General features: G+C 46.3%; 1 protein-coding gene across 1 annotated transcript in view; it reads left to right on the top strand.

Annotated features, from left to right (window-relative positions):
* The window catches only part of ETV5 (ETS variant transcription factor 5), a 72,379-nt gene extending 59,224 nt beyond the window's left edge, over positions 1–13,155 (top strand). Inside the window, exons 12-13 of the mRNA XM_056121453.1 lie at positions 4,510–4,611; positions 10,575–13,155. Coding sequence (XP_055977428.1) covers positions 4,510–4,611; positions 10,575–10,796 — 324 coding nt within the window. The 3' untranslated portion in view covers positions 10,797–13,155. The remainder of the gene's footprint in view (positions 1–4,509; positions 4,612–10,574) is intronic.
* The last annotated feature ends 582 nt before the right edge of the window (positions 13,156–13,737 follow it).

The following is a 13,737-nucleotide window of genomic DNA, read 5'->3' as shown; positions in this document are numbered from 1 at the left end:
TCCACATGTCACATAATAAATTTAAGTCAGGCTCTTGATTTAGCATAGGAATCAGGGCTGATTTTTTTAAAAAAATTCTGTTTGACTTGGAATCTAGCAAGAGTGCACACAGAAGCTCTGAAAGTAGGCCCTGAAAATCTAGAACATAGGCTTCTTTGGCTAATGTGTGATTTACGCCATGTGCAGTAAGCCAGCAAAGCGAAAGGGGTCTTTAGGTTGGTGTCATTGACGTGAGAACCGTGTGCTTGGAAGGTGTCTTTGGGTGTCATCGAAACGGAAACACTGGCTTGCACGCTGTTTGTTTTAGATGTTATTCTATGAGCGCTGCAACCCAACTTAGCACACCAAGGAGGATTTTTTTTGGAGGTGCAGGGATTAGCAGTAGGGGAGGTCACCACCTGGCTTTCAGTTTGGAAGGAGAAAATGGTCTGAAAGTTGATATGAAGAGGGAGAGCGGGTGCATTGGAAATGCAGGAAGACTTCTGATGGGGAGAAAATTCAGACAGTTAGGGAGGAACATGGGCTAAGGACCTCCCTGGCCTTGCTCCCCGTCACATAGGAAAGTGGCCGTGGGTACACAGAGCCTTCTGTCACCGGTGTCTGCCAGGGACACGTACCTTCAGAGCCAGGCCTTTATGCTGCTGTGTCTCGGACAGAATGGAACCATATTTTACCCCTGGGGAGCCACCTACCCCACGTTCATTTCCTCACTGCATTCCTCGTAATGTGGCTGGGTTTCCATACGTCTCGAGGAGGAGGAAAACCGTGTTCCCTCAATTCACTGAGGCCTCCTGAAAGTCAATCTGTCATGTGGGCAGCCCTTATTGAGTTACCTCATTTCACAAACAGGAGCTTTTATTACTTTATTGCCACTGCCCCAGGCGTGAGCACAGGCTGTACGACGGCAGGTAAACCTGGTTCTGACCCTTCGGTGGAGTCGTTATTGAATCTTCCGCTCTCCTACTATGGAGAAGAAAATGATGAACAGATGGCAAAGGGCCCTTGCGCTCCTCCTCGGATGAGTCCAGAATGCTCCTCCCCGCCCAGCAGCCAAGTCACGGGAGTGGCCTGTGTGCCCTGAAGCCTCTCCCAGCTGTTCGGCAGCTTGGTTTCTTCAGGAAGTGCATCCTTCCACCCCAGCTAGAAATCCCCAGGACTTTCCAGAAAGCCCCAGAGTTCCCTTTGTCCTCGTCAGGGACTGGTTCTCTTTGACGTGTAAACTCAGGCCTTGGGACCCACAACAACACGGGGGAAAGTTTCCCCCCATCAAGTTTCTCTGTGTAACGTAGTGGGTCCTGCTCACACTCCTGTCAGGAGCTTACCAACTCCTTGAAAAAGCTATAAGACGTTGTCATGGTGGTGTTGGCTGGTGGGGGGTAGCGTGAAGGGTGAAGCGGAGGAGGAAGCTGTTTGGGACGTAATTGTAGGCAGCTGTGTGGCTGAGTAGTGCACTCTGGGTAATTATCCATAATATCCATTACACTGTGCATGGAAATTGTGGTTTTAGAACTGCGTTTTGGCAGGCCCCCTAATCAAATGTCTTTTGATAGTCATCCAGCTTAGCACCCTCTCAATTATGACTGACTCGGCTTTAATCTGGAGCCATTTTAACTATGAATCTGCATTAATGAATATTTTGGGGGGTAGGGTTGTTTGTTGAACATGTGGCAGATAACTGATGCCATGGGGAGGTTTCAAAGGATGGGCCGCTGGAAAGAGCCACTCCCTATACCCAGGCTGTTCTCTCTCTCTCTCTCTCTCTCTCTCTCTCTCTCTCTCTCTCTCTCTCAGAGGTATGCAAATCCTTTAACTCCTTCAGCCCTAGGCTTCCAGGATGTGTGCACTGGGTAGGAGAAATGAAAGGAGCAGGTGGGAGAACAAGCTCTTGCATGCTCCCCTCACCCCAGAAATGGGGCAGCTGCCTGATTCCAGGCGGCACTGAAGTTGTGCAGCCTCATGCTTTGCTGAAGTCGGAGCTGCCCGGCTGGCAGCTACTGAATCACAGGGCCCTGGCCCAGGAAGATGAGTCAGTAACTATGGCTACCAGCGCTGCTCAGAAACCTGTGCGTGGACCATAACCTCTCCTCAGCGAGCTCCTGCGAATGCAGGGGACGTCAGAGAGGTGCCCTCTGGCAGTTGAAGACTATCCCTGGTTTGTTTTCTGCTTCTGAACATTGGCTAAAATGATCGTCAGGGCTGCTTTAGAAGTTCCTGTATCACTGGTGGCTGACAGCAGTTGAAGTCTCCTTTCTCAGTGTCATTTATTTTGAACGGGGCAAAGGATGTATATGGATGGATTTATTTAGTTTCTTCCCTCAGCAAATTTTCCACTGTCCACTGGCTTAAAATATTTGTCTCTTTTTTTTTGGTGTGTTTTGGGTCACACCCAGCTATCCACAGGGGTTACTCCTAGCTTTGCACTCAGAAATTACTCCTGGCGGTGCTCAGGGGACCATATGGGATGCTGGGAATTGAATCCGGGTTGGTTGTGTGCAAGGCAAACACCCTACCTGCTGTGCTATCGCTCCAGCCCCCTATTTGTCTTTTCTAACCAGAGGTGTAGTTTGGGGTTAGTAATTCTGCCTTTGGAGCTCTGTCAGAGGTGCAGGGGAATGAGAGCACTCTTGAGAAAGGCAGAGGTCCGGGTACAGGGGGTAGGCTGCAGGGCATGGAGAAGTGAGTGGAAAATCTCACTGGCACTGTTTTCTCACTGTGCCTTAGTGAAATTCTAACTATTGATTTATCCTAATGTGATTAGATGGATGCCATCTTCCTTATCAGATCATTTCTGGTGTTTATAAAAGGTCGTTTAAGAATCTTGAATTCAAAAGATTTTATTTGGACCAAAATTCTTGAAGAAAAAACTTGAAGTGAAAATGCTGTTTCATGATTTACTTTTTTTCTATTTGCAGTCTCGCTATTTACATTCCGAAGTATCTGATGTTTTCCATCCCTCCCCACCATAGGGGTCTCATCCAGTTCTTGAGGAACCTGGGGGTCATTCCCTCTGATGAACAGGACTCTACCCCACAGTGCTTGGGGGAGGAGGAGGGAGTGTCATGCAGTGCTGGGGTCAAACTGAGGGGCCTCTCACATGCCAGGCATGTACTCTAATTTTGGCGTTATTTCCCGTTATTTAAAGGCCAACCGAGTATTATCCTTTGTTCTTTTTAATTTTTTGGTATGAATTCTTTTACTTAAAGAACTGTGATTTACAAAGTTATTCATAGTTGAGTTGTAGTCATAGAATATTTCAGCACCAATCTGATCACCAGTGTCAGCCTCCTTCCAACAGTGCTCCCAGACTCCCTTCCTACCCCCACCCTCTACCTGTCAAGTTGATAGGCACATTACAAAGTTCCAGTGGTTGGGGCTTTTGCTTTCTTTAAAAGTATTTTGCTTTCTTTAAAAAAGTGATTTCCAAAACTGACCAAAAAATGTTAAAAAGATGACATGTTGTTTGCAAACATTTAAAATACCACTGAGAAGGTCCACATATCCGAAGGTATTCTTCTACCACCTCAGCCACTCTCCTAGTATTTCGGATGTTGAGATAGTCAAAGACAGAAATTGCTTAGCTGTGGGGGCTGGAGCCACAGTACAGCGGGTAGGGTGTTTGCCTTGCAGATAGCCAACCTGGGTTCAATCCCTGGCATCCCATGTGGTCCCCCTGAGAACCTCCGGGATGATTCCTGAGAGCAGAGTCAGGAGTAACCCCTGAGCATCACTGGGTATTGCCCCAAAGCTAAAAAAGGATATTGCTTAGTTGCTCTGATAATTGTAAGTTTTCTTGCTATAAGGCTTCTTTATCCAGAGCTCCAATTCTTTCACCCTTTCACAGCACCTCAGGTGGACTGGGCTGGGTATCATGCGCTTCAGCACAGTTTGGGAAGCCCTGTTAATTTTTCATTAAGTGGATAATGATGCTGCATGTTTTAATGTCCATTCTGCTAGTCTGCTGGGAGCGAAGGATTGAATGGTAGCGGGCTGAAATGATCTGATTCCCTCTTACTCCCACAAGCTGCAATAAGTAAACAACTCCCAGCCCCTCTCCAATCTTATTAGAATTGAACTTTTGCTCTGCTCACCCATTAGCAACTCACTAGTGTGTTTCTAATGTTTCAGGAATGACCATTCTAATTATCCCTTATTGACTGCTACAGAAACCATAGCACTTAATGGCAGCATGTTAATGGTCGATGGGTATTGGTCAATAATTCATACGTGGAGAAACGGTAGAGCGCCTGCTTCCTCTGGGACCTTCGCCAAGCCCACTGTAATCTTGCAGCGCTAAAATTCTTCCACCTCTAGGTCTCACCTCTTAGCAATTGTGACTGAGTCATCACCTTGCTGGAATGTTTGGTCTTGAAGGCATGAAAGGCTTTTTCTGCCAGGTCAGGGAAATGGATCATTGATCAAAGCCGTCAGGTGACAGCTGATTTTTCTGGCCTGGGGAGCAAAGCACCAGATCCCCAGGATTGAGTTTCCATTGTTTTCCTGTCTCTTCAGGTTGCTCGGCGCTGGGGTATCCAGAAGAACCGGCCTGCCATGAACTATGACAAGCTCAGCCGCTCTCTCCGCTATTACTACGAAAAGGGCATTATGCAGAAGGTGAGCACTGAGACGGGGTTTTGAGACCTGTCAAAGAGAGTGGTTAGGGATTCTCCACAAAGACTGTCCGCCTCATTCGTGACTCTCTGGTAGGAAAAGGTTTGGAAAGAGCCAACCTAAGCGTCAAATAAGATCTAAAGTGCACCTTTCAAGCTCGTGGTTGCAGGATAACCAGAGTTAGTGTGGAGGACACACTAACTAGGACACACAGGAAACTTAGGCTCCTCTGCTTTGGTTAAACTTCTGAAAGATGTCCGGAAGTTTAGGTAACTTTTGTGGAACCGAAATAGGAAGTGTGGGGCTGGAGCGATAGCACAGCGGGAAGGACGTTCTCCTAGCACGCAGCTGACCCGGCTGACCCAAGTTCGATTCCTCCGCCCCTCTTGGAGCGCCTGTCAAGCTACCGAGAGTATCTTGCTGTGCGGATGGCAAAGCCTGGCAAGCTTCCCATGATGTATTTGATATGCCAAACACAGTAACAACAAGCCTCACAATTTGTTGTGAGATGTTACTGGGCCCGCTCGAGCAAATCGATGAACAGGAGATAGGGCTACAAACAGTACAGTGCTAGAACCTATAGAAACTGAAGCGTTACAAATCCAAGGTTTATAAAATGACAAGAGAAGTACCTGGCTATGGGTTGCTCTTTGTAGTATAAAGGATGAAGCGTCTTTTGAGGAAGCTGGTTACCAAACCTGTCGTGGGATAGGTAGTGGAGGACCAGAACCCTGAAAATCCTTGGATCAGCAGAAGCTACGAATGGCAGTTTGTGCTTGGTAGACTTTCTTAGCCACTAGCTTGATACAGTGCTGTTCTATAGACCCTAGCCTGGGCTGGGGGGTGGGGGAGGGGGCATTAACAAGGTGTGGTAGGCAGAAACATGGATTGTTGTTCCCAAGAACGTGCCTAGACTGAAGCCAGGTTTATCGTTCTCACTGGCGGGCAGTAATGTGAACCCTCACTCCCCTCACCACTTCCAAAAAAAAAAAAAAGAAATATTAGTAGCTTTCCATGCATGGTCTTCTGGATATTTTGACCTTTTTTTATTATTATTTATTTACTTGCTTTTTGGGTCTGGGTTTACTCCTGGCTTTGCACTCAGGAATCACTCCTGGCGGTGCTTGGGGGACCATATGGGATGCTGGAAATCTCAGAGAATGCACAGGGTTTACTCCTGGTTTTGCACTCAGGAATCACTCCTGGCAGTGCTCGGGGGACCAGATGGGATGCTGGGAATCGAACCCAGTCGACTGTGTGCAAGGCAAACGCCCTCCCCTCTGTGCTATGGTTTTAGCCCCTATTTCGACTTTTCAGTGCATTGTAGTGCTCTAAAACTGCCCCATATGGACAGCTTCTAGCTCCCATTTTCTAGCTCATCCTTGACTGTTTCACTCGTGTGATCAGCCTTCTTTTAATAAAGATGGTATTTGCAAGTATGACTTGCAAGATGTATCACTTGCAAGTCAGCAATCCAGGGTACCGCCCAGTGGAGACATCTACTAGGCCTGTGACCCAGCTCAGCAGTAAGAGCACTTGCCTTGTAATATGTGAGACCCTGAGTTTACTCTACAACAGCAATTCCCCCCCACCCGCCACACACACACCCACACACACACACACACGCACACATGCACGCACGTATGCACACACGCATGCACGCACGCATGTGACTATTAAAGTACCAAAGAACCAGAACATCCCTAATGCTTTCATTACCTACCAAGCCCCTACTTGTTTTCTGTCTCAATAATTCCCTTCTCGTGCCAAGAATCTGAAGTCCTCAGACTGAGTTACTTGGTTACCATTGCTGCTTATCCTTGCCCCTGTGTTCTTCTCTGTCACTGTTCTTCTCTTGATACTGCAAATCATTCATTACCTGCAGAATCCCCCCGCCACCGTAGTAAGTTTCTCGGGAGCAGTACTGAGAATTTGACCTGAGCTTGGCATAGAGTTACTTAGAGACTCTGCCTCTGCCTCCTTTTTTTTTTTTTAGAGTCAAGTCACTGGTGTTTAGTGCTTTCACAGAACTGTGCAGCTATTTAGAACATTCTACTGACCCAAATAGACAACTCATACCCCATTCATAGTTATGTCCATTTCCCCCAAATATTCCTACCTCCCTCCACCTCCCCAACTTAACTTTCTCCTCAGTGGTGTTGTCAGGTTAAGCTCTAAATTCACACAGAGCCGTTATTCCTTTGCTATGTCCAACTCCATATCCAGTCTGAGGGAATGTAACCAAGACACAGTGTTTGAACTAATGGCAGTGAATTGTCCCTCTGACTGGTCCCTGAATTTTCAAGGGAAGTAAAGGAGAACGTTATTTCTTAGAATGATACAAGCAAAGAAAAGTCATTTAGCCTCCCAGAACCTTTCTTTTCAACAACAGCAAAGAAATCATGAGGATTCTAATCGCTGTTCCAAGCTCATCATGTAAAGGAGGTTCCAGAAATGATCACAGTGAAAGAGGTGACCATTCTCTCTATTGTGTGGTGCCTGAGTAAAAGAGAACCACAGAAAAGGTCAATGAGGGCTGGAGAGAGAGCACAGTGGGGATGGCGTTTGCCTTGCACGCGGCCAACTGGGGTTTGATTCCCAGCATCCCAAATGGTCCCCCAGCACCTCCAGGAGTAATTCCTGAGTGCAGGGCCAGGAGTCACCCCTCTGTATCTCTGGGTGTGACCCAGAAAACAAAAAGAACAAAGAAAAGGTGAATGAGACTGAAAGTCTGGGAAAGGGCCTAGAAAAGATGTAGACTTACAGCCATCCAGTTCTGAAAGGAAAAATGGGTCCATTGAGGTTCACGGAGGTGTTCAGACTGGTGTGTGGTGAATCGGGATTGGGCACCCTCTAGCCCTGGCTTCTGACCTAGCTAGGTCAGTGATCTCCTGCCCTCGTGCCTCCACACTGAGGACTTGACTCTTTGGGTGAGGAACCAGACTGAACATAGGATTGTGACTTACAAAAATGGGACAAGAATAATTGCCGGCCACACTTGGTACTTGCTTTGATGAAGATACTGAATCAACTCGTTGTAAGCACACAGATCCCATCCACCCGCCCCCAGCTCCTAGTGTTGGGTTCTAAGAAGCGTTAGTGCAGACACCCATGTTCTTGTGACCAGACATCTAAGTGTCGCCATAAAATCAGGTTGTTGTGTTTTTTTATTGAGTCACCATGAGCTACACAGTTACAAAGGTGTTTGTGATTGAGTTGGAACATACAATGTTCCAACATCTGTCCCACCACCAATGTCCCCAGTGTTTCTCCCGCCACCCATAACTCCCCTCCAGCCTGCCTCTATAGTAAGCACTTTTCTTCTTTCTTTTCTTCTTTCTCTCTTCTCTCCTCCCTCCTCCATCTCTCTCTCCCTCCCCTTGCCCCTCCCCCTGCCCCATCTCCCTCCTTCTGGGCATTATGGTTTGCAATACAGATACTGAGAGGCATCATATTTGGTCCCTTAACCCACTTTCAGTATGCATCTCCCTTCCAAGTGATTACTTCCAGCCATCATTGTCATAGTGGTCCCTTCTTATAAAATCAGGTTTTTTTCCCCTTAAATTTTTATTAGTGAAACACCATGAGGTACAGTTGTAGACTTACAAATGTTTGTGCTTGAGTTTCAGTTATACAATGATTGAATACCCATCCCTCAACCAGTGCCCATTCTCCACCACCACTGATCCCAGTATCCCTCCCACCCTAATCCCCCCCATCCCACCCTGCCTCTGTGGCAGGGCATTCCCTTTTGTTATCTCTCCCTTTGGGTGTTGTGGTTTGCAAAAGAGGCATTGAGTGGCAATCATGTTCGGTCCATAGTCTACTCTCATCACACATCTTCCATCCTGAGAGGAACCTCTCAACACCCTTTATCGTAAAATCAGTTTTAAGGCTAGGGATAACCATTGTAAGCAAAACTTATCTTTTTGTATATATATATATTTTTTTTATTGAGTCACCGTGAAATGCTGTTACAAAGCTCATCATGGTCCGGTTTCAGTCATACAGTGTTCCAACACTCATCCCTCGACCATTGTACATTTCCCACCACCATGTAATAAAACTTCTTAAACTCAAGAGTCAGAGAAGCAAAGCCATAGTTCTTAGTTAAAGACATTTGACATTCACAACAGAAGAATATGAAGGGCAAGATACAACCTACCATTTCAAAACTGTTATCAGTAGTGTTAGCCACTCTGCCTTACCTACATTCTCAAGCAAAGCCAGTTACGAGGTTTGATTATCAGATTTGATTGATCACTGGGTTTCATCCTCTTGTACTGCTCCTCACACAAGTAGCAGAGAAGGTAGTTGACCTTGGTGGCTTACCAGTTAAATCCTGAAGTCTATGAATGATTAAGATCTTTGGTTTCTATAATACAGTATAAAATTCCTATAAAGGTAGTTGTCAATTTCTTTAATGTAGCCTCCGCTACTCATGGAATGAGTAATTCAAAACTGCCAGGAAGCCAAAAAGCAATTCCATTTGTCTTTGGAACAACTTAAAATTTCCATATGAGCTCTCAGATCAAGCTCTTAGCGTTTCAAAATAATAAAGCCAAATTGTGAATATAGCAAGCTTTGGAAGTAACTGAAATGTGGGCTGACTTTTGGACTGTAACTTTTCCCCCTCCCCACTCTTCTCCTGCTCTCTTATCTTTTCTTCTTCTTTCCTTTTTTTAATGAGACATGAACCATTGTCATGTGTTCCCTCACCACCACCACTTTAAAGTCTTTTGTATAACACCTCTAGCGTTATGTTTTTTCTTATCTGGGAATCCAAGATTTTTTTTCTTTTAAAAGAATAGTTCTAGGGACCCCAGAGATAATACAGGGGCTAATGCATAATCCACCCTGATTCAACTCTTGCCACCACCTGGTCCCCACACGGCATCACTGGGTGCAGCCCTGAAAGCTCCCACCAGATGTGGCTCTAGGGGTCCCTGATGCCACAGAGTTCTAACATTAAACTCCTGACTTGGGTGGCTGAGAATTGTCAGGAGTGACCCCCTGCGCACCAGTTGGGGGTGCTTCCTCAAACTTATCAAGGGACCTTGGGGATAACTCAAGTGACAAAAGCTACCTGCCTTGTGATTATGAGGACAGTATTTCAGCCCCTAATACTGACCCATATGTCAGCACCAGATCCCAGTACCACGATTGTATATGATATGCACACCACAGCTAAAGTGTGTGAGCATGGCAACTGAGAGTGTATAACCTCTGGTCATCACAGCTAAGGGATAGAGAGGAAATTTCCTTATTTCTTAGGAAATTTAAGTATCTTTTAAAAAATCTTTTGAGCCAGGGCTGGAGCGATAGCACAGTGGGTAGGCGTTTGTCTTGCACACGGCCAACCCGGGTTCGATTCCCAGCATCCCATATGGTCCCCCGAGCACCACCAGGAGTAATTCCTGAGTGCAGAGCCAGGAGTAACCCCTGTGCATTGCCAGGTGTGACCCAAAAAGCAAAAAAAAAAAAAAAAAAAAAATCCTTTGAGCCAAAGAAATAGTACAGCGAAGGTGCTTGGACCCAAAAAGGAAAAAAAAAAATCCTTTGAGCCAAAGAAATAGTACAGCAAAGGTGCTTGTCTTACATGCACTGACCTGGGTTCAGTCTACACCACCTGAGTCTCCCAGCAGTGATCTATGAGCACTGAGCTAGGAGTAAATACCTGAGCTCTGTTGAATGTGCCCTTCCTTTTTTTTTTTTTTAAATAAACGAAAGAACCTATCTAGTGTGAATTTGAAATTTAAATGCCTTTTTCAATTGCTGAGCTGTGAGGTCAGTCGTAACAGGTTCTCAAACTCTGACACAAAAAAATCCGTGATGATTTGGATTATTAGCCACTAAAGAACTTCCTTGCTTCTGTGGCATCCTAGCATGGTATTTCTCGTTCCCTTGGTCCCCGGGCCCTGTGCCCTAATCCGGCTCAACCTCACCCATCGTGTTTCTCGTCACAGGTCGCTGGGGAGCGATACGTCTACAAGTTTGTTTGCGACCCAGACGCCCTCTTCTCCATGGCCTTCCCCGACAACCAGCGTCCGTTCCTGAAGGCGGAGTCCGAGTGCCACCTCAACGAGGAGGAAACCCTGCCTCTGACCCACTTTGAAGACAATCCCGCTTACCTCCTTGACATGGATCGCTGTGGCAGCCTCCCCTACGCCGAGGGCTTCGCTTATTAAGTTCCCGAGTGGCCGAGCAGCCAAACCCTAGAGCTAGCAGTTCCCATTCAGGCAAATGAGGGCAGTGGTTTTGTTCGTGTTTCTGGCTGTTCCTAACGCTTGCCCTTTGAGTGTGAGGTGGAGAGCCCAAGCTGTCTCTAGTGGCACCCAGACAGACCGATGACCTTGGCCGGGGAGTGGGAACAGGGAGGCCCAGTTCTGATCCTTACAAGGTCTCTGGGAAGAGCTTGACCTGGAACCTCCTTCCCATGGACAATATATGCAAAGCAATACCTTGTTCAGGTTAGTCGCCCACCCACGGGCAAAGAGTGCGTGACAATCTGCATTTGATCATGGACTACTAAATGCCTTTACACGGAAGGGCTCGGATTTTGCACAATTGAAGAAGAAATCACACTTCCCCCTGCCCCCGGTCCCCCAGAACCATAGGTAGGCTCAGTAGGGGAAGTCCCAACGAGGAAGGGTTCAAAAGGTATCTTAAAATGTGGAGAACTTTTCTGTCTCGAATAGAGAAATGCTTTCCCTCGGTCTTGAAAGGAAGGTGGGGTCATCTAAACAGCTGTCCTCCGCGCCTTGGTTCAGCGATAAACCCTTGCTATTCTCGTGTGGGAATCTGGCCAGGCTTAAGCCCCCTTTCTCTTCCCGGTATCAGGGCTCCATGTGAACGCTTTAAGCCTAGAAGGGTGAGGAACACTTCTGACAGTATTTTGTTTTGCTTTGATTCAGGGGATTGTTTTGTTTTGGTGGTTGTTTAGGGGGGGATAAACAGTTTATAAACTGATTTTTGTAGTTTTGGTATTTAAAGCAAAAAAGTATCACACACACACACACACACACACACACACACACACACACACACCTTTTGGTAACTGCACTGCATCCTTTAGACAGGGCAGTGCTGACTTACGAAGACACTGCAGCTTGCAAGGGGCTTTGCTGGGGGCTGCCCCTGGGCCATGAACAAGCCCACTTCATTGCTTGCTTCGTGCTTTCTGCACCAGACAGCCTGATGGCACATTTGCACCTGAGTTGTACATTTTTTAGGTGTGCCGGAGGCCTCCTGGGCACACCACTTAGATTCTATATGTATAGTTTCCCCTCGTTCATTAACATGCCCTCTCTGGAAAGCATATGTACATAATACATGCCATGTCCATTTGCAACCTGTTAACCTGGTGGAACCCTTCGGGATTCCTTCCTGGGCATGATGGATGACAATTTCCATTTCATCCAGTTTGTTTCGTTTTCCTCCTTTTCTTTAATCCTTGGACTTTAAACCCTGCATATGATTCAATAGGGTTTGAGACTTTACATGTGACACTGACTGATAAAACAGTGCTAGCGTTTTAGTTTCCTGCCACCTTTTGAAAAAAAACAAAAAAAGTTTTGTTGATTACTGTATTATATTGGGAACATTCTTGAAACAACCAAGCTAAAGCTACATGAAAGTTGAGCTCCAAGTAGAGAGGGTGTTGGAACCTTGTCCTGCTCTGCTGATAGAATCCCGAGCACAGCCGCTTTTAGCACGGGTTTGAAAGGCTGTGCTAGTCTTCAGCACCCAAGGCCAGAGCTGACGAGGGGAGGTTATGTGTAAGTCAGTGCTCTGAATTTTCTTGCTATTAATGGAGCACTCCGTAATCTCCAATGGCCCCCCTCAGAACCAGCAGCACATTTGCAAAGACGTCAACAGAGATAAGGGGTGCGTGTTTTTTTTGTTTTTTTGGTTTTTTATAGCTGTGGAAACATAAGGTTTTCCTCTTGGTCGCTAATTAGCCCACAAAGGTATTGAGCCTAAAGCTTGGGCCTTAATTAGCATTGTACTCTAATCAAAGGACTCTTTCCAAACTGCATTTATAGCTTCCTAAACTACGCATAGTCTATACATAGATGCATATTTTACCCCCAGCTGGCTCGAGATTTATTTGTTGTAAATGCTGTATAGGATTTTTTTTCCCCCTTTCTTATACCGGTTTGGGGTTTTGTTTTTTTGGTTGGTTGGTGGTTTTGTTGTTGTTTTGATGGGTTTATGCTGTTTTAGAGAATATGGAAATAATCCCGTAGCCTGCGCCCTCCTTCCCCCACTGGAACCCTGTGGCCCACAGGGCATCACGGGACACTAGACAGTGGCATCACCGTTGCATTCCCATTGGACTCACACACCTCCTGGATGGTTTGGGGGTTGGGTTTGGGTTTGGGTTTTGCTTCTTTTCCAGAGTGTGGAAAGTCTACAGTGCTGAAGGGCTTTTAACCTGCCAGTTGATTTGAAGTACTTTCCCCTGCGCAGGGCTGTATGCATCCTGCCAAGCTGCGTTATATTCTGTACTGTGTACAATAAAGAAGTTTGCTTTCAGTTTAATAAGGGTCTGGACCCCGCCTCTTTCTTGCTCTTTGTGGGCTGCTTGTAAACCGTGCAGAAGCCACCTGACGTGGGTGTCTCCTTTCTTCCTCTGTGTCTCTGTCTTCTCTGTGGGAACACTTTTCTGGAAGAAGTAGCCTAGCTGCTCTTTGGCTTCATCTAGAAACCTTTAAAAAGAATTATTGCTCATTTTGGGGTTGGAGATACAGTCCAGAGGGTAAATTCCTTGCATACTGCTGACCCAGGTTCAACCCCCAGCATCCCATATGGTCCCCTGAGCACCAAGAGCCAGAAGTTTATCCTGATTATCAACATGTGGCCACAAAACAAAATTATAACTTACTTTAGAGGATGAATTTTGTGAAAGATTATTAATTAGACTAGACATGGAGATCAAGAATGCCGATCAGCCTCTTAGCTGGGAACTTTGGAAAAAAAACTGAAAAATGTGAAAGGATTTATTTCCTCCCTTCCAGGGTTTGATCCAAACATTTTCCTAGTTGTTGGCCCCTCAAAAAGCAACCACATCCTGACCTGAGCACAAAGCCAGGAGTAAGCCCTGCTCACCACCGGGCGTGGTCCCCC

The sequence above is a fragment of the Sorex fumeus genome, unplaced genomic scaffold, assembly GCF_029834395.1.
Source record: "Sorex fumeus unplaced genomic scaffold, SorFum_2.1 ptg000044l, whole genome shotgun sequence".
Lineage (NCBI taxonomy): Eukaryota > Metazoa > Chordata > Mammalia > Eulipotyphla > Soricidae > Sorex > Sorex fumeus.
The sequence above is the reverse complement of the archived record's forward strand: the minus strand, read 5'-3'. Positions and strand labels throughout refer to the sequence as shown.